The 21,392-nt window shown below is 38.1% G+C and overlaps 1 protein-coding gene across 4 annotated transcripts in view; it reads right to left on the reverse strand.

The window, feature by feature from the left end:
• Window positions 1–21,392, reverse strand: part of MYT1L (myelin transcription factor 1 like) — a 130,722-nt gene that overhangs the window by 52,633 nt on the left and 56,697 nt on the right. For all 4 annotated transcript variants that reach the window (XM_054195272.1, XM_054195271.1, XM_054195270.1 and 1 more), the window contains exons 9-13: window positions 18,899–19,110; window positions 12,753–13,000; window positions 10,176–10,412; window positions 8,317–8,438; window positions 7,324–7,392 (exon numbers count right to left, since the gene is read on the reverse strand). In XM_054195272.1, the coding sequence (XP_054051247.1) occupies window positions 7,324–7,392; window positions 8,317–8,438; window positions 10,176–10,412; window positions 12,753–13,000; window positions 18,899–19,110 (888 nt within the window). The remainder of the gene's footprint in view (window positions 1–7,323; window positions 7,393–8,316; window positions 8,439–10,175; window positions 10,413–12,752; window positions 13,001–18,898; window positions 19,111–21,392) is intronic.

The raw sequence follows: 21,392 nt of genomic DNA on the forward strand, positions 1-21,392 counted from the left end.
ATTGAGAAGTGCAGGAACAGAGCCCAAGGTGTTCTGTTCTGGCCAGGCATGCATGCTGCCATCAAAGATAAGGTATCCAAGTGGAAATCTGCAATAAATACAGGAAACAAAAATGCAAAAAAAACCCACTGAAACCACATGAGATTCCTAATTTCACTTGGCCCAAGGATCTAGTCGAACAAAACGGGAAAGATTATTCCTTATAGGTGAACTAATATTGGGGATCTATGTTCCTTGGTTTTGTTTTTAATAATTTAAATTAGACTTGCGCGCTAATTTGCAATTTAATAACACATTAAAAACCGCAGTTTGTTTTACCATAATTTTGCAGATAAGTTAATAAAACACTATAATTTACAAATGACTCACTCTAGCAATTTTTAACATTACTCCAAATACATCACGTCTGGTCCCTGTAATCATATTTTCTATATAAAAGTTAACTAAAACATCAAGGAACTTAAAAAACTATTTGCAGATTCAAAGGATACATACTTAGCATCAAAGGAGTATTTCAATATAACACAAGATTACTTACTAGGCTTAACAACCCCAGTATTCAAGAAAAACGGAAATGACAACTTCTGTTAAGTTTCCCATGTAGGGAAAAAAAAAAAAAAGGACAAACAACAGGGTAAAAAGTGCTAATAAGAATGGAAATGGTTATTCCTTTTGCAACAAAGAGTAATTTTCTAAGAGAAAAGTGAGTGAAAACTATATAATGGGTCATAGTCTTACTGAGTTCTTATAGGAGGACAGATGTAATCTCAGCAGGAAAAGGGAACAGAAAGGAAGGCAAGGCAAGGCAAGGCAAGGGATAATAATCCTGTGCAGATGAAGCAACAAATGTACACCCAGGAACTGAACATCAGAACCATCTCAAGTAGCAAACGCAGGATGTAGGTGGAGAAATCACTTCAGCAGCTAAACAGATCTCTGCAGAAATAATTGGTTTGAGTGCAAAAAGTGACTGTACATCGGGAGAGCTATCCAGGTATAAGAGGATAGGTACCGATCAATGTCCAAGAATAATATGGTTACCTGTCTAAAGAGGGGAATGTTTCTGTGGTGTTTTACTAATGTATCCTATTAAATTTTGTTTCTGCATTTTAATTTTGTATTGGAGAAGGCCTATTTTTTGCAAGATCATTAAAGCAAGGAAGAAAATATTACTTTTTTCCAGTAATATTTTATTTTATATATTCATCAGAATAAATACAACACAGGCTTCTCCATTTCTGCGAGGATATCCCTTCTCAGTTGCTAGTTCTTGCTGAGCAAATTGGAGTAAAACTACACCAATAAAAAGTGAATATTAGAGACTATTCTAACATGGAAGAGTTTCCCTAGAAGTATGAGCTAAGGATATCCTTCTATCCAGAAAAAAATGTACTACATGGAGTTGTTCTTCCTAGAAGAGTTGTGGTTAACAGGGAAAGCTTCAGAGCTTTCCATCTGAACTGAATGGAAGACACTACTAAGATGACACATCTGAGAATATAGAGACAAGGACAGAAGGAAGATAAGAGAAAGGGCAGAAGATGACCACCAGGAATATGGAAATTAGGGCAAGTGACATGGAAAGAAGGTGGCACAGAAATTCCAACTCTTACTTCATTGCGGAGAAAGTGCAAAAATAGATCAAGCTCCTCACTTTGAGTTAAGAAGAGATGTGGAAAAGAAAAGCTCTCAGGCTTCGTTGTAGAGAGGGCAATGAGACTGTACTCCTCCCCATAAGTGCCATAGGGAATACCAAATAACGTCCACCACAGGGAACACTGACATGCAAAATCTACATAGAGACACAAGCGCTTTGGGACTGAAGGACTGGGCATATTACAATAGTATCAGATAAGTATCCACACTTGTAGGCACCTGGTTGAACTGCAAATCTTTCTGAGGTTCAGATTCTTTAATATAAGCACTAATGGGATTTTCTGGCAGAAAACTGACCCAAGGGACAAGGGTAAATGTTAATACTTTGATAATCAGTTCCATAGTAGACCAAGCTAACACTTAGTTAACCATGGCCTTTGAAAAAGGGTGATTATTTTTACACTAAATAGAACTAAGTTTGTAATTTTTGGGAATCTCTGGTACCCAGGTTTTCCGGATCCCATGTTGTCAGTACACCGAGTAGAAATGTTCTCAATCAGTATGCTGCATTTTGGCCGGGATTGGTTTACTGATGATCATAGAATCATAGAATTGCTGAGGTTGGAAGGGAGCTTTAAGATCATCAAGTCCAACCTTTAACCTACCCTGACAAAAGCCACTTCTAAACCATGTCCCTAAGTGCCCCATCTACCCTTTTTTTAAACACCTCCAGGGATGGTGAATCCACCACCTCCCTGGGCAGCCTATTCCAATGTTTAATAACCCTTTCAGTGAAAAAATGTTTCCTGATATCCAGTCTAAACCTCCCCTGACATAACTTGAACCCGTTCCCTCTTGTCCTATCACTTGTCACCAGGGAGAAGAGGTCAGCCCCCATATCTATACAACCTCCTTTCAGGTCGCTGTAGAGGGTGATAAGGTCTCCCCTCAGCCTCCTCTTCTCCAGGCTAAACAACCCCAGCTCCCTCAGTCATTCCTCATAAGGTTTGTCCTCCAGACCCCTCACCAGCTTTGTAGCCCTTCTCTGGACACGCTCCAACACCTCAATGTCCCTCTTGTAGCGAGGGGCCCAAAACTGAACGCAGTACTCGAGGTGGGGCCTCACCAGTGCCGAGTACAGGGGGATGATCACTTCCCTAGTCTGGCTCACCACACTGTTCCTGATACCGGCCAGGATGCTGTTGGCCTTCTTGGCCACCTGGGCACACTGCTGGCTCATATTCAGCCGCCTGTCAACCAACACCCCCAGGTCCTTTTCTGCCGGGCTGCTTTTGAGCCGCTCTGCCCCAATCCTGTCGCGCTGCATGGGGTTGTCTGTGCACATCAAAATGTGTCCTTTTAAAAACAAAAATTAAGTTTAGGGGGTTTTTAATTTTATTTTGAATAAGATTAAAAGTGCTTCAAAATGTTGCTTTTTTATAGTGTTTATAATTCTACAATGGGATTACAGTTTTGTAGTATCTGTAACTGTTAGAAAAACCTCCTATGAGAAGGAGTAAATAAGGGAAACTGATAAAGAAAAGCCCCTGGGTAAGATTAAACTGGATTTAACTTATGAATATTTTAATATTGGTAGATGTCACTGGGTGGGCTGTTAATTGCTTTCCCATCATAGCTAAGTTTACTCATCAATACAGTGTCCCTAGGTCCTTTAAAAATTAGTTGCTTTTCACAAGTACTATAACCCAAATCTTAATGCTGGAGAAGTTTGGATTCTTGCCAGATATTAATTTCTTCAGAGACCCTTAAAGCTGTTGACCTCTTTTTTTTTTTTTTTTTGCCAGCAGCAGTAACTGAGAATTAAAGCTGAAGAAATTCTGTTATTTGGAGACCATTGACAAGGCTGCGTAACCGCTTTGGTCTGCTGATGAACTATGCATAAAGACTCTCGTGTTTCCACTTGAGCTTTGGGTGAAAGTGGAGAATTGTACAATCTGCACAGTAAACCTGAGCAAGAAGCCTTACAGAAGAGAAGCATGGGTGGTAAGCAATAATTAGGCTGACCCTGGAACAATTTAATTGAAAGCTGCGACATTGTTATTCTAGGAGCCAGGAAATGTGGCTGATGGAATTTATGGAGCCACAGCTACCAAAAGGCAACACAGTGAGCATAATTGTTAAGCAAAATAAACTTTTATCTAATTTTTCAGATTCTCATATTATTTTGTTCAGGAATATTATCTGAATTACATTCTTCATGAATATTATTTGAATTGTATGCTACTTTTTATTTCAGTTGGGGCTGAACCGGAATCAGCGTGTTAGCAAGACTCCAGTTAGGAAGCTGCATTATACATAGCTTGTGTGTGTTCCACAATGCACAGAAGCAGATCGCGGATTGGTAAAATATGATATAAAGGCTTTACCAGCACATATGCGATATTTGTTACATAAGCAATGCATGGCAAAGCCATAAAAGTATGAAATCTTTCCAAACTATGCAGTCCAAAAATACAATCCCTATGCTGCACCATCAATTCCTCTGTCGCGCTCTCAATTGTTCTCTGTACCTCGTGCATTAGAAAATTATTTGCCAGAAACTTTACAGTGGTTGAAATCTTTATGGATGACTGGAGACAATCACATTGAAAACCAGAACAAGGGAGAAGAGATGAAGAAGAGATGGGAAGGGTACAGACTGAAAGAGACAGGACAGAAGGGTTCTCAGCTTGGGATACGGGCAAAAAATCTGTATACATTTCTCTCTACAGCCTGGGGCAGGAGCCAAGGTTACTGATTCTCACTACTCTTCTGCTGTCAGCAAATATGTATGAAACACACCAGCAATGTTCCCCACCTCCTTCTGGTGCCAGTACATGCAGAGTGTTATACCTTCTACTGCTCTTTGCTACCACAGTAGTTCAGGTGACCTATATAGCAGATATCAAAAGTTCCCGTGGTGGCTGGTGGCCTCACAGAGAGCCAGTAGGATCCCACATGATGGAATTTCTGCTTCTTTTCAGCTTGCTCTTTTAAAAAGCAAGGAAATTATACCCCCAAAACTCACACGCAGAAATATAACAGATGCAAACTAAGTACTTCACAGTTTAAAAATTCCAAAATCAAAATCACTTCTGTAGCTTTGGTTTAGATATTTCGTGCATATGCATTATCATTTACATGATCACATCTTCTTCCATGTTAGGCAGAGAACAAGAGCATAAATGAGAGCTCTATAAAGGACGCCACCACTCATAGGACTCCTACTTCCCTGCTTTCAAATATATGTGAGAAATGTGAAGATGCTTTATTTCTCTCTGTACCAATTTCAGTAGGATGGCTAAGAGGTAGAAGACAATAAAAATATAAATATGACGGAGGCAGGAGATGGACTGATTAGACGAGGAGCTTGAGATAGGGAGCAATGTAGGAAAAACAATGAAGGAAAACAGGATGGAGTGAATGGACCAAGCAGAAGCTGGGACTGATCAGAGTTTGGGGGGAGGAGAGAGGAGAGTCCCATGGCTGTTCTGGATCACTGGACTCTCTTCTGCTTTTTCTGTAGAGTTCATCCCTTTCCACAAATGGTCAATCACTCATCGTGTAGAACTGCTGAATGCCCACAGCTCCAAGCGAATTCAATGGCTAGTTGGCTTTGAACATACACAGTTCTCTACAATGTGAAGAACTCTGACAAAGCACATCCTAGAAGTCTCAAAACGGAGCAGTCAAAATTATATGCTTAAGTTTTCTGGCTTTAAAATGGGGATAATACCAACCTTGATTAGCTTCAGTGTGGATGAAAATTAATTAATTAATTTATAACCAAGATAAATTAATTAGGAAACACTCAGATGCAATGGTAGTGACAAATACGTGAGTGAATTAGTTACATACTGAAAGTACAGCCTGAGAGAAGTGCAGTGAATAGCAGGCAGGGCCACACACGGGATAATGAGGAAAACAGAAGAAATTCATTAGTTGCTTATGTAGTGATTACTGTCTGCCCTGTGCAATGAATCACTTTGTTACCCTATGGAAAAATATGTGATCAGAAAATGAAGGATTGCCTTGTAATGAAAATGCAAGAGAGAACTGAGTTAGGTTAGCCTGCTTAAAATTCTGGCATTTCCTAACTTCTGAGTTCTCTAAACAGTTGCTATGTGTTCAACAGGTATGCAAAATGAATCATTTATGCTACATTCTAATTAAATAATAGCTGCTAAACCTAAAAATGTAACTTTAAATATGACTTAATCTTGTTTTCTTTGCTTAGGCAAAACTTGAGATAGGTAGAGAGAATGGCATGAGACAGGAATGGAGTCTCAAGTTTAAGTGATTTTTTATTTCTTCCTCATCTCTCTTAGGTAGGCTTGACTGCATATGCTTGAGAAAGGCAGAGGAGATGGGATAATTCAGGAATACTTTCCTAACACAGGTGGAAATGTTATAAAGGGTTAAAGCAGCAATGGATGTGCTTAAAGTATTAATCATGCTGCCCCAAGAGTCTTCTCTGTGTTTTGTTTATGTAATTACAGTTCCTCAAACATCTACCACTTGACCCATCGCAAACCAAAATCCAGGTCTGAATCTGAGTTTCTCTGGGGTTATATGCCCATGTCTTACTCTGCTTAGACTTACATGTTTTCTCCGATCTCATTTATACCCCTTCCCCTTGCATATCACGTAGCCTTCTAGGAGCAGATACACCATCATGATCTAAACTGATCATGATCATTATTTTTGATTCGGTGGGTGGGAAATAAATTCTAAATTTTATACATATTTTTTGCATCTAGTGACTAGATTAGCTAAGACTAGAGAGCAATATTACTTCAGCAGCTTCCTTGTGCTTGCTTTCTTATCTTTCCTATGCTTTACATCAAGGTTTGTTTTTTTCATCAAGGTAGGTACTGAACTCCAGAAATGCTTTGTAAGGCACTCGTGTGGTAAAGACAGAATACTGCTTAGCATGGCGGCATAAGCTATCCATTCATACCTTCCCTGCCCAATTTTTCCGTATTACTTGTGAACGTCTTTCCATGTTAACCATAGTACCAACTCAGGAGTACCACTATCTCATAGCACTAACAAATGCTACAGTTCTTCCACACACAGAGTTGCAGTCGAGCATACAGTGCAAGAAGACAGATCAAAGCTAAGTCTCATGATTCTCTGACTTTGATTGCTCACAATTGTCACTCCAAAAAACCGAAAGGAATTGTAAAGAACGCATTTTAAGTAGGGGAATAACTAAGTCAACACTAAAAAACCATAGTCAAATGAGAAAATGCATTAAGCTGATAACAGTGATATAAACCTGGGGAAAATTATGCAAGTATTAGGGATAAACAAATTGTCTTCTCTCCGATCTGCGTCTGAGAAATTACAGCACTCTACTGGTTGTGTAATCAGAAGTATTCCATCAGTCTAATCGCATGAGAGTTTTCTGTTCTAACTAATAAAAACTCAAATGTTCAGAAAAAAAATGGATAGGAATTGAAACATTTAGATGAAATTCCAGAAGTTCTGAATTTTGTCCATCCCTATCACCTAATGAATACACAAAAGGAAATACTACATCAACAGACTTATGTATAGAACCAGCCTGTACGGAATTTCTAGAGATTTCAGCACATGTTCCAAGCAGGATCAATCCCTTCTGCAGCACCTCTCCAGGCAGTGTTTCTAATTTCTGATACGACTATACACAATTTGCAGTCAAATAAATATTTATAAAGAAAATATTTGTTCTTTATATCTTACTTGAGTTCTTGTGAGCTTGTGGCCAGCATACTTCGAATGCTTTTGTCAGCCAAGGGACAGCCAGATAAACTGTAAGACATGGCAGGACATACAAGTAAGTTAATCTACTTATTAACTGAACACTCCCAAACAAACACAACATAAAAATTAAAAAGTAAAAGTTTGTAATGCAGAAAAGCGATGGGGCAAGTGCTGTAATATTGAATTTTGTAATATAGTTAACCCTCTGAATATATTTAGGTATCAACATTACTTCCAAAATGACATACCGTAAATGTTCTTTTTTGTTTGTTTGTTTCTCTAGGAACTAGTAAAATGTAACAAAAAATATTTGAGATTCCTGGGTTAACTACTTAAATGCTTAAGAATACTTTGGAAATTTTAGTAATCTATTTAAAAATAAAAGACGTTTATACAACACACAAATTAGCATGCTTTTAAGATCAACATATATTACTCAAAGGGTTAACACATAGTTCAACGTTTTACTTTGACAGCATTGTTGAGGTAAGCTGAAAACAATAAATTGAAAAGACAGAATCCACCATGAAAAAAATGAAGTCACACCTTCTATGTGAGGCGTAATTACCAGTCACATGACCACTCCCATCACACCCTGGTGTTGGACATCTGCCACCAAACAAAAACAAAAACAGCCAAAATAGTAAGTATGTTTAAAAAAAAAACTTTTAAAAGTTTCATTGTTTCCAGTTTAGCTGCAATGACTGCAAGGGGTTTTAAGCATCCTAATCGAAAAGCTGCAAAATGAACAGGTTTAAATGAAAATGGCGTCTCAATACAATATAGCATCATTAAGAACAAGCAAATACACATTAGCTTATCACTTTACTTAACTGGCAGTTTGAAACATTTATATGCTGCAAATGTTGCATGCTCATACTGCAAGGCGTATATGTACTTGTTTGTTTAAAAAAAGACAAAGAGAGAAAAGGTTAAAAGGAGAAAAATAATTTCACCTCACATTATGCTTACGTTATTAAATCCTTTTTGCTCTCTTTGCATTGAGGGTATTTGGGTTTAGGACTTGGGATTGTTACTTCACCAGGATACCTTCTTTCTTCAAGCGCCTCTTGGAAAGGATCCAAATCTTCTGGCTACAGGCAAATATATAAGCATTAGTTTCCAGTAGATGAGGCTACAACTTACACAAAATAATGCAAAGCAGAGTCATCAGATGCTATCTCCATTTTTACCCTATTTTGCCAGAGAAAATTAATGAAATTATTTTATATTCCTTCACTTACTAAACCTTTAGATAATACTTGGATATTTTAATGAAGACTTCACCATATGTGGTATATATAGGTTATTTAATTAGGAAAGGAAAAAAAAAGGGCAAAACACAGCTTTTCTTATAGCTGTCATGTTATTTTGTTTTAAAAGAATCAGTATTCTTTTCTAAAGTCACCGCAAAACAGAGGCAAGGGAAAAAATTACTAAATAAAGTATCTTATGCATCAAAAAAGCTGCCTTAAATAACATTTTAACTGTTTAGAACATCTCAAAGAAGAAACAGGAGCAATTTCAACATCTGCACACAGAATCTCAATCTGGGGCAAACCTCAGTGGATCTGTCTGGCAAAATATAATTATATAATTTATAATTAACGTTACTGATGCATTCAGAAATCCAAAATCATCTATTTCAGGAACGAAGTGAGCAAGTGCATTGATTTCGCTATTCCTGCAGATGGTGCTATGAACACCACAGTAGAAATAGGAAGTTCTGCTTACTCTGAAAAAAATATGCTATACGCTCTGCTTTACCTCACATTTCCTTGATAGTGACAGATTTCCTCCTAACTGCAGTGAAATTAATAGCAAAACTGTAATTAACACCAGAGCTAGAATGCATTCAGTGTATGTAGTGAAAATGCCACTTTGTTATATGTTTCAAAGTTACTGGAAATAGTTTTATGTTTTAATTAAAATTGGCAAGAAATGTGCTACACACAAATGATTAGCCTAATTTTCTGTTATAAACCAAGAAAAAACAGAGAATAATCTCTGTAATTCTCCAAACGGCTAAACTGCATTGAGTGCAGCATCGTAAACTACCCAGTGGATAAGGTTGAAACCTGATGAACAAAACCAGTGACATTAAAACTTGTCAGCAGACCTCTTCAGTGTCCTGGCTGTTTTAAGTTTTGAAAAGTAAAATAAATTCACTAACTTATTCTCTTTATTTGCTTCCGCTGTTTAAAGGGTTTTGCTGTTGTCTTTGTATTACGAATTGAAAAGTAATACTTATTTTTTAATATCCCTTCTTTGTATTCTTTAAACAAAGTACTTCATTAATACAGGCCCTTTCACACGCAGAGCTATCAGGAGAGTATAAGTAATTTAGAAGAAGATTAGCTGAAATAGTTGAAAGCTTACGTTATACTCTGCTGCTTTTGTTTAATTTGATTTCCAAGTAATACATGCTTTCAAATACTCAGCACATCATTTATGGTTTTCAAATTCAGGAGAATATCTTGTCTTGAGACCTGATTATCCCAGCATTGCACAGTTATGTCAACTTGCTTATACAGGCAATGTAATCTGGATATAGTGAAACGTCTTCACCACAGAAAATATTTGTTACCAAGATGATGCTGTTAGAAAATATGATTCACATTCATGGTTCAAATGTTGTCTTATGGAACTTAGTCACAGATCAGATGTGTGCCAGCATGATACAGTCCTAAAGCAGCAGAAAGTCCTTTTCGTAGAAAACCGTCATTTTTACCACGTATTAATTTTGTTTCCTCTTTCCCTCCAAATTTCAGAAATTTAATGAATTACGAAAATCAGATTGCAAGGAGAACTAATAGATGAAAAAGACATACATTAATCTCTTTGGAATCATCTTCGTCTATCCTAGTGGGCTTCATTTTAGTGTAGTCCACTGGCAAGTCCCAGCAGTCACCCTCGTTCAGTTGGTAACACCGGTTATTCATCACAGCTTGCCGTTGCGGGGACATTGGCTCCAGTGGTGTCAAAATGGTACAGCAACCATCTCGCTGCCTCTGCTTGTTCATGCTCAGATCCAACGTTCCATTTTCATCGACTTCCATATCAGGATTCTGTCAAAATAAGAAAAATATTGTTAATACGGCTTCACACTAGCAAACTGTTAGCTCTCTGTGTTCTTCAATCTGATTGCCTAGCAGAATGATAAAACGCTTTTCCATTCCTGTATAGATTGTAAGCATTGAGCCCCCTCCCACACATAGCATGATGCTGTTACACAACATTAATGCTGTTAAAGTAGATTTCTTCCTGAATGGCTAATCTGATGTTTGGAGGAAGAGGGGAGAGTCTCCAATACCCCTCCTGCCAGCCAGCACACAGGTACAAAATTTGGAATGAAAAGGAGAAATCTCTAAAGGTATTTTCTTGTCGTCGTCTTTATGCTCTCGATTTATTCTGTGACAGGTGAGTGTCCATGAGGCAACATCTGCATAATTCTTGTTTCCTGACACCTATCTGGATGATTAGAGTAACAAAAACCAGCTAGCATCAAATAATCTTTGTTTCTTTGTTTATTTAACATTAACAGTCAATGCCTGAATAGGCAACGTCAGAAAATTAAACAGGGAGGTAGGGTACCAAAACAAGTCCTTTTGGATACCATTTGCCAATGAGGAAATACATTAAAATCTCACAGTTCCTTCCCTCCAGATGTAAAGGTACTAACATTTCATATATCTATCTTTATAATCAATAAATTTAGGTAGCGGAATAGTTGTGCCAATTTCTGTGGTGACTGCAGTACTGCGAAAAATAGGGTCACTGTGGGCCCTGACTTTCTTTTATAGAAACAAAAAAGGTTTGTCTATTATATTAGTTGAGGAGAAATAAGATAGCTTAAAATGAAGTCAAATTTTAAAAAGCTAAGGACAGATAATTTAAAAATGCCCACAGAGAATCCTTCATCTCTTCAAAAACGAAATGCTCCACAAGAAATTTGGTTCCAAAACTATTGTGAATGCGACTGACTCCTCATATGTCTGACGACTTTCTCTCCTCTGGACTAACAACAGAGCTGCAGAAAAGCACTGTGAATGCAAATCTCTCTTTCTGAATTACTGCCTTTTGTCAGAGCATATATCTAATTGCTGCTATCCTGCTAATTTAATTTAGAAAATAGTTATTTATCTTCTCAAATTCATTCTTTCAGTCTCAATATAGGGTGACACATTAGGAAAGAGGCCCCTTCTGGTTTTGAGACAGAATATTTTTAGCAGTGTATCCCAACCTCTTCCGTCCTGTTGGTATAGAGAACAACCGCATTTATTTACATGCCAGAAAGAGATTTCCCTCTTGAACAGCATTAATGAATTAATATACAAAGCAGCATCTGAAAACAAAGTCACTGGCCATTCTGCCTTAAATCGTGATTATTACTAATACCGACTGCTACAGGTTTAGTTTGTTATGAACGATCAAGGGGCTTTACACGATAAGGGGAAGAAAACCTTTGTCTATATGTAGAAGAACAGAACATGTCTGCCAGCTCAAAAGCTCTTCTATAAGCACAATAAAAATGTTTCCTCTGCACTGCATCTGTCTACTTAGCCATCTAGTGGTCTCCTGTAGGTAACACCGTACTATTTGCTGCTGCATATTACTCATTTCTTAATAGCTATCAGATTCGAAACTTAATGTTTATAATGAAAAAAAATATCTTTAGGTAAATCTTTAATGACTGTTAATAGTGCACCGTTTTTCTTTATATATAAAGCTTAACAACAAAAGCTCTTATTTGTATCTGTATAGCCATTTCATAATATACTGAGGCTGTATGAACATACAGAACATTAGTGACCCTGCACTACTGTTAAGCACATTTAAAGTCACCTGTACCGGAGGATTTGTTCATTTCAAATATAATATGCAGTGACTTAAGAACTGTGGTATCACAGACAGGCAAGAAATTATAACATACAAGTAGCATAGATTTCTTTGTTCTAGGTCTTACAATCTTCGGTTCTGTTTGTGACTTTTAAATGAAAATACAACGCTAAATATTAATCCTTTCACAAAATGTATGAATCAGACTGTGCTTAGTAAAAAAATCGGTAGTGCAATTAATACCACTTGAGCAATCCAAACATCTTTTATAATTGTAGATCTCACAAGTAAGAGACAAATTAAAAAAAGGAGTACATGCCATCAGTATCATCACTTTATATACCGATCGGGATTTCCTGAGATACTTGTGAGCAGTTTGCATCTTTCTTTTTTTTTCCCCCTCCTCCCTGCTTTAGCAGAGCCACCAGATTATGTTAATTTTGAGGGAAAGGATAAAAAAAAAAGAAAAAAAGCAAGATGTACTAAAGCTATTCTTCTACCTAACAGGGCCACAGAGCAAGTGCAGCAAAGAGAAATCTTCATCAACAAACAGAATTACTGATCTTTACCCTCGCACAGAGATCCTGAGGCTTAGTGGAGAGGTTCTGAGGCATCTCCCTGCAGCGAGTGGAGAGATTCAGAATAGCTGTAGCAGCCATGTGCGCTGCCTCCATGTCATGAGTATAGTCAAAGCTGCTCTTGCTGCAGGTGCTGCTGGCACTGCTGCCTCCACCACAACTCATGTTGCTGCTGCTGCTGGGGGCATAACTGCTCGTTGTGCTGCTGGTTGGGCTTGAATTCTTACAGTAGCGCTTAGCTGTGGGAAGAAATATGACAAGGATGACTCAAAAGAACGAGCATTCTGCATAAGCGAAGAGAAAAACAAACTGCTGGAGGTGAAATTTATAATGAGCAACAGTAACCGATGCAAAAAAAAAAAAAAAAAAAAAAGCCGGCAATAAGAATGGTGGCTGTATTTCTTGATTTCTGCCTGTGACTTTTATATGCTACATATGTGAGTCTTTATGAAATAACCTCCTGTAAATATCTGCATGACATGATCATGAATCGTTCTGACAAACAGGCTGGATTTAGAAAACAATAAAAACACAGAAACACTGCTTTTACCCCACATATATAGTCATACAGAAGGCAGGATCTGCTCGGCTCATTCGTTTTTATTTATGAGGGGCAACATAACGCTACAGGACCTTTTCATATTTACATGAGGAAACTGTTAATTTGAGGCCTAGACTCCCCACAGCCACTGGAGATCAAGCCCGCTGTCAGGTCTCTGGCCCACAGTGCTACCCCTATGTCCGCAAACACCCCATGCTTCTTAAAAGGTTTCTTCTTCCCCCATCACAGGCAAATATTACAACACTGGCCATCGGAAAGGAGAGGAACACGATGGGATAAGAAAGGTGGTGGTCACGCATGAGCTTTACTGTGGCTTGCACAAAGGCAGAAGCAGTGGCTGTGCAGATGGAAACAGATAGAAGTGAAACGTCCCCACCTTCAAACAACCCGAGCACCTACAGCTCTCCGCAAAAGCAATGAGGACCAAAGCCACCTTTTGCTGCTCACGCCGAGGACAGTGGCACCCAGCTGTACTCTGACCCACGGACGCCGTGAGCGGTCACAGAAGAGCTGAGGCACTGACAAACCCCCCGTCCAGCCTGTCTGAATACAAGGCAGCACCATCGCTGCTTTTAAGGAAACATTCCTCGCAGCCAAAAGTATTATAGCAATAATGCAAAACAGCCCCCTCAGCCCACTAATTTCTTCAACCCTCTCCCCAAATAAGGTTGTTTAAAAGTGCTTATACAAAATGCAAGAAAGTGTCAGCTTGTCTCCTAAATCTAAAAGTTTATGAATTTTCATTAAAAAAAATGAAAGTCAAGGTCATACATACATGCATATTACAGCAACTACTTCCCCTTAAGATGGAAATGTATACTGCAGAGATCACCCCATATAGCACAGTACAACAATAACCAACTAGCATGCTGATTAGAGAGCTATACAAAAAAGGTCAGGCCCTAGCTAGAGCTCTTCCGTGACGGGCTCCATTTAAATGCCAGACTCTTCAGGTGTATTTGTCTGAGCAGACGTACATACAATAATCTGCTCCCATGAGCACAGCCCATTTGTGAACCACAGGCTGCTTTGGTAGGCAGGCAGGGTTCAAAAGAATAATCTGAAAGCAAAATACCTCTGCTAGAGCTTATGTCATCTTCCTTTCTCTAAAAAACTGAAAAAAAAAATCATGGCGTTATTTTTACTGTAAAGGAAATAGCGTTTCACTTAATTCATAACAGATGGAGTTTTCTCAGGAAAGCCACATAATGCACAGGGTGTGATTTTTTTTTAAGTGAAGTGAATGCTAAACATTCATCACATTTCTTTGTTTTGAACACATAGTAGCACTACTCTAGCAGGGTATCCACTAATAATAAACCTGTGAACTATTTCTCAAGAGTTTCATTATTAATATAGTAGTCAGTGGTGGTCATTAAAAATTCAGCATTTATCCATTGTTAGTTTGTAACAGTATCCAAGACACACATGAATTTTCCTATACTTAAGGAAGGAAATAATTGCATAATTCAGTTTCTACTGTGTTAACACAGCAAGCACCCTGTACCACTGAACTTGTCAAATTAGAAATATCTTTCAAAATTCACATGAGCAAATAAGACTTCTGTCACTTGCAAAAAATGTTAGTCTTGTTATAGCAGGTCACATTTAGACAGACGTAAGAGACATACTACGTGGGAAATTATATATATGAGAAGGTGTGCTATCAAAAGGGAGGGCAAGAGTCAGCTTTATACATTGGACTAACCATCAGAAAGTCATGCAGGCTCTGATATGGACTCCTCTGTGGCCTTGGTCAAACTATATTATCCCTCGAACTAATTTTCTCTATAAATAGAAAGTTGCTTCTAAAATTTAGTTGTGTTGTGATTCACTCGCAAAGCACTTTTAAGGTGTAAAGTGCTATAAGCATGCTACGCAATTATTAGCTTTTAGATTACCAATATTTTTGGCAAAACTCACTTACAGAGAAATGGCCATGGTTATTTTAACTTTACTGTAGCTGTACATTTTAAGATGAGTCACATAAGCTGGACTGTTCATTTCACGTTAGCTTTTCAGGAGAAACAAAGATCATTAATTTATAGTGAACTAAATCAAGTTGATCTCTAATGAAGGGAAAGCTGCATTGTTTCAATACCAGATAATTCTGCTTGATATACCGCTCAACCCTGTGGCGCCAGGTTTTGGAAACTCTGCAGTCCACCTATGCTTCGTGACCCGGAGTGAAACCAAATGTGGAGAACACCTTGCCCATTAAATAACAGACATGGGTCTAACCAGCTGCATACCCAAACTGTCCTCCCATCAGACATGCCTAAGGGCTGATTACAAAGAACCTCTCAAAGTCTACAGGCTCCTCTCGCTAATTAACAATGTAGGACTGGGAGAGATCTCAACAATGTAAAGGACCAAAGGAAGACATCTGGAGTGGAATTAAATTCTGCCCAGGCACCTTCATCCCCAGTATTGCCAAAATACTGAATGTGTTATGTAAACTAATTCCAGTTTCAACACTTTTTCTGACTTGCACAATAAGAGATTCATCTCATCTAAGTTCAGATATCTGACCTAGTCATTATAGGCTTCCTATAAAGGTAGTGGAAAAAAATAGGAACTTTCAGGTAATGATTCACCTGAGTGGTTTTAAATAAGTATTTCAAGAGGGGCTGAATTGAATCAGAGAAGTGTCTATCTTTCTCCTTGGATCTGAAAGTGGTGACAAGCTCAGATGTAGGTGCTGATGCTATAAAAGTCTAGATATCGTCAGAAGAATCCCACTCCTAACATTTCCTCAGTGTTTGATGGAAGGACCCAGGACTATTGGTGGAATGAGAGGAGCTCCTGCCATCACCTGAGCAATGGAAAGAGTTGCTGTCTCCTCTGCCTGCTGTGTCCAGCTGTTCTAATCTCTATTGCTGTATACCATAAGCTCAACATCCAATACACTATGAAACTGGTTTCAAAGGAAAAACAAGCCCACAAACACAAGATTTCTCAAGAATTATCAGAGCATCCTACCCCACAGTACAAAGTATCCATTTTCTGTTTGGTTTTTACTAAAGCTTGCTGGGGAAAAAATCAAGAAAACAATCCAAAGGAGCTATTTATGTTCATGTCACTCACAGTCATACTCTTATGGAACATATAATCCCTTTCTCTGATGATGAAAATACAGTGCTAACTTACAATTAAAAAGGATTGAGACATGAAGTTATTGGTTTTTCATATCCTTAGACTATTTGGCTCATCTTATACATTCAGAAAAACTGAAGTACTGTTTACTTGCAAGATGCCCCAAAATCCTAGGCTTACTTTCGGGTTTTTCAGATTGGCTTTCCTTAACTAAATCTGCTTGTATATAAACGTGTTTGCTGACACATATAACAGATGTGCACTCTGTACCTCTATAATGGCTATAGTAGCAATAATTAATTAGGTTTTTTTACACAAAAATATGAAATCACCGAGAAATACTGCAGTTTTTTGAGGAAAAGTGGCTCTCTTAAGAGAAGAGCCTCTTCCTGAAATCTCATTCATATTCAGTTATTTACAACAACTGTCAGCAAAATCCTTGTCCCATTGAAAGTCAGTGCCAAAACTTTGTCCAATTTCAGTGTACCCAGGATTTCACTTCATCGTTCTATGAATTTAGCTGATTTTCCTGAGGAACTTCGGAAAACCTTTGCCAATTTAAGCCAAATATGACAGAGTCATTATGGAATATGAACGATATGTGAATCCTAAAGGTTTCATGAAAATCACTGATAGGGTACAAATTAGGTCCCCTCTTTGGGACCACGTCCGTGTGCCTGTCTGGCCAACCAGCACACACATCATGTGGAACCAGGTACAGCACCTGCCGTCTCCTGCAGAGCCAGGAGTATGCAACAAATCCATAGAGAATTAGCAAACAACCTGTTCCAGCTATAATGGGCTTCAGCTGTTCTGAGTACACAAGAACCATGTATACTTGCTCTACCAGCATGAATCACACATATACCTTGTCCCTCAGCCCCCTCTGGCTCAGAGCAGTGAAACAACCTAGTCCCAATCTTATCTCCAAGTCAAATACCTATTCATATCAAAGGAAGATGAGTGTGCATAAAGACAGTGACCTATATCACCTTAGCCTTTCACTATTTAAGGCCACTGTTAAACTTGTGTTTAATGTTACATGTATTTTCTAGTTCTGGTGACTTGGGAAAGAAGGTGGAGTTTGTAACTATTTGCTGAAAAGGGTGTCTTAAATGGGAAAAATATATATCAGTTGCCTTACGCATCAGTAATTTGATCTGAAAATACGCATGCCCACAGAATCCCCAGCAATACTCTGATTATTTCCTTTCTGCAAGAGTAGACAGAGCATACACACAACAGTTAATACCTCATTTGCCTTATATTAACATTATTCATTAGCTTACTAACCACAGTAAGAGTTAGGGCTTTGCCTTTAATAATGTTCAAGCCCTTATTATGATACAGGTAAACAAGATGAGTGTATGAGAGAAGAAGAAAGGGCACTTTTACTCAAAAATATGTTGCCTTTCACAACCCTTCTCCTTTCTGCTGTAGTGCAAGAACATGCCTGTTGATTCTATGAGAAAGCAAAATAACAAAAATACCAGAAAGAGCTGTAGCAATTTTCCCTTACTCCACTTACCCACTTTTGAATGTCAGAGTCTGTATTCAGGCAACAGCATAAATTGTTCTATCTTGTATATTTATTTCTGTTTTCCTAAACAAAAATCTGACACCTGCCTGAAATTTCCTATGGTAGTCAGTGAATAGTATCAAATATTTAAACCAAAAAATAAATTGTTAACATACAAAAAAAAAGAAAAAAAAAAAAGAGAAGAAAAGTTAAAGGCACAGTTTGGTTTTTACATATATATGTGTATATATACACACACCCACACATAATATATATATACACACATAATTGTATTGGTCTGAAAAATTCCTGATGTCCTCAAAACCCTCAATCCAAATCTTCCTTCATTATCCTGCAGTTCATTTTCCTCCCCCTAATAAAAATCCTCTTGCCTGACAGACCCCATCCATTGTCTCCTCCTGAACTGAAGCCACTTTCAGCCTGCTCCTAAATATGCTACTTATGGTAGACTTTCAAGAGAATTCAACAGGTGTATTCATGAGGACAAAATGAGAAGAAATGCCTCATTAAATAAGTAGCAGTGATTTCTGAAGTGCAATGAGATCCAGGTTTTCTACTTCCATATCCCCACAGAGGGAGTATGTTATCTTTATGGGTTGCTTGAACTACCGTGTGGAAGCGAGAATCCTAATGTGACCCTTGAGGCCAGGTCTCCCAGATAGCAACATAAAGACTAGCTCTATTACTTAGCTTTTATTGCGACCTCAACACATCCCAGGAGCTTAATAGCTGGAGATGTTCACAGTGCAACAATCCTGAAGCAAGCACCGTATAAAACAACGCTTTTCAAGAAGGCCTTTAAAATAGCTTACACATGACAGCATTCCTCATAATACTATATGAACATGAAAACATGTCTCATTGGTATGATGGTTACATATACAACAACACGATTAACTGCAAACTTGTCTCTCATGTATAAGAGTGTGCACCTCCTACCATCATATCCTTTGGGGGATATATCCCTGGATTGCACCTTGGGAGCTATGGCTCTCTTGCCATAGGCATGGTTGTCATAACTGTTATATTCAAACGAAGTCTTAGAGTATTTCTCTAGTTCCTTGGCCAAGTTGGAGCGGGGTGTGGTGGTGGGGACATTGTTTCTGTAGCCATACTGAGGGATCTCCAATTGCTTAACAAAGCACATGGGCCTAGAAATTAAAGATATGTAAAGTTTGTTAGATGCAGTTCAGTTTACTGTGTCTGTGCATAATTTATAGTTCAGATTAGAAAATCTTAGTTATTTCTTGTACTCAAGAGACAGCAATATATTATTGCATTTTCTTAGTTTGGTTATTTTCAGCAGACAAACAATATATATTTTTTGAACAAAGCCTAGACAAAATTAATTCTAATACCACTAAATGTATCCTGTAGCTAAAAGTATTTTAAAATTCTGTTTTAAAATACTTCAGGCTTTCCCTTTCCCCATGTAATTGCATCACATAGCAAACATTTTCTCTTTTGGGAGATGAATTAAAGAGGGGCAAGCAGACTGACAGAAGTAGTTCGGACAAATTCCTTTAAATGTCAAAAGGGAAAAATAGCATTGGAAGTTCCACTTCATTAATGGAGTTTCCCCTGAATTTCTTTTAACAGAGTTGTATGCAGTTTTCCTGTATGCTTTACAAAGGAGCTAATCCTGTTTCACCCCTCAATATACAAATCCATGTTCATCTTGAGAAATACACAGGAGAGTCTCACAATCTCTGTTGACTTTGAGCTGCTGCCTCGCAGACCCTGCTCACCCTTAAATGCAAGGTTCTGCCAGGAGCTGCGATTTCAGATACACAGATAGACACCTCAAGGAAGGTCCTGTGAATGAATACAGAATAAAACTGCACCAGCTAAATTGCTTTTTTGCTTAGGATCAGGGAGGACAGTCAGGAGAAGCCCTGAGTGATCTCATTCGGCCATTGGAGAAACTTGTGAAATGTCAGTGAAAGAATGCTGCCGTGAACTCCTCCACTGTCACACTGTCTTCTGCATGTGGACACAGAAGTCATCAGCTCTCCAAGCAGGTAAATGAAGGTCAGACCCTGCAAACCTTACCTATATAAGAAAGTGTTATATGACTGGGTCATAGCGAGCAAATGCTACACAGTGCTGCATGTCTACCTACTGTGTTTAGCAGGAGGTAAAGATGATGAACAGCACACCTGAGGTGCTTCTGCTGGAATCAAGAATCATATAATCAAGTCTTTTTTTCTTTTTTTTCTTTACTGCATTTATAACCAGAAGAAATGGAAGGAACATTCATAGGAACATGAATTCAGTCAAGACCAGAAGTATCATCATGCTGACTGACAAAATGGAATGTGATAAATAGTAAGAAACGGACTTTGAATATTATGTTTTTCTGAATGAATTAATTTTCATAGAATTTAGTCAGGATATTTATGTAAAGATCACCCAAGAAATCATATTAGTCATACTATTGCCTTTGATTTATGTATGCTCGTTCCTTTAGACACTTATTCCTCACAAAATACAGTGGGCTCATTTATACAATGAGCTGATATGAATAATATTTTGATCCTGTCTCAAAATAATCATATTTAGCTAAAAAAATGCAATTCAGATCCTGTACATTCAATGCAAATCCAAAATTTCTGTGGATCACAAGTCCTATGAATTTGATTTCTTTTCAAATAAGAAATTTTAAATGCAGGTGGGATGGAAACTGAGATGAAGACAAATATTCAAGATTTCCTCTTAGAACATCCCTGTCTGCCCATCAGTTGCCTGCATGCAAATATTATAAATAGCTCCCAAGTTCTTCATCTTAAATACTTCAATGACTTAAAGGTAAAAGGGAAGCAGGAGACAAGATGAAAGCATTATTTGAGTTGTCTATAAAACCTGAAATACAGGGCAGGCTCACAAGCAAAGTTAAGATTGCAGCACAACTTCCTAGGGAGTTTGCCAGCAAACCGGATGCTGCTTTTGAGCAGTTGCCTTCTTTGTATGGCATCTGACTTCAGTGGCTTCCCTCTAATGAGCAGTGGTAAAAGTCACTGCGTTTTTGATCTGTCTTTTTCCATGAAGTGAGAAACTCTGTTATTCCCTCAAAGGGTGTTTTTTATTAATAGGTTTTGAAGAACCCTTCTCTAAGAAAACTGTCTGGGATGCTGTACGAAAAATTGTACAATCTGAAACAGGGACTGTTAAGCTAAAGCCCATTAGAAACAATCTGAGGAAGGAAAACAAAGTCAACAGGCATGACAAAAAATCTTCTGTAGATGTGAACCATAACTCTGTGTTCTTAGCTGTATGCAAAGAGTGGTTTTTGAAAAGACCATCAAGATCAGATGAAGTTTTAAGAGAATATCCAAAGAATGATGTTGATAACACAGTAGAAAACCTTCATTTTAAGGAGCCCTATTTGAAATCTAGAAGACACCTGAATACTAAGAAACCTATGGGATAAGGA

Source organism: Rissa tridactyla, chromosome 3 (assembly GCF_028500815.1).
Source record: "Rissa tridactyla isolate bRisTri1 chromosome 3, bRisTri1.patW.cur.20221130, whole genome shotgun sequence".
Classification (NCBI taxonomy): domain Eukaryota; kingdom Metazoa; phylum Chordata; class Aves; order Charadriiformes; family Laridae; genus Rissa; species Rissa tridactyla.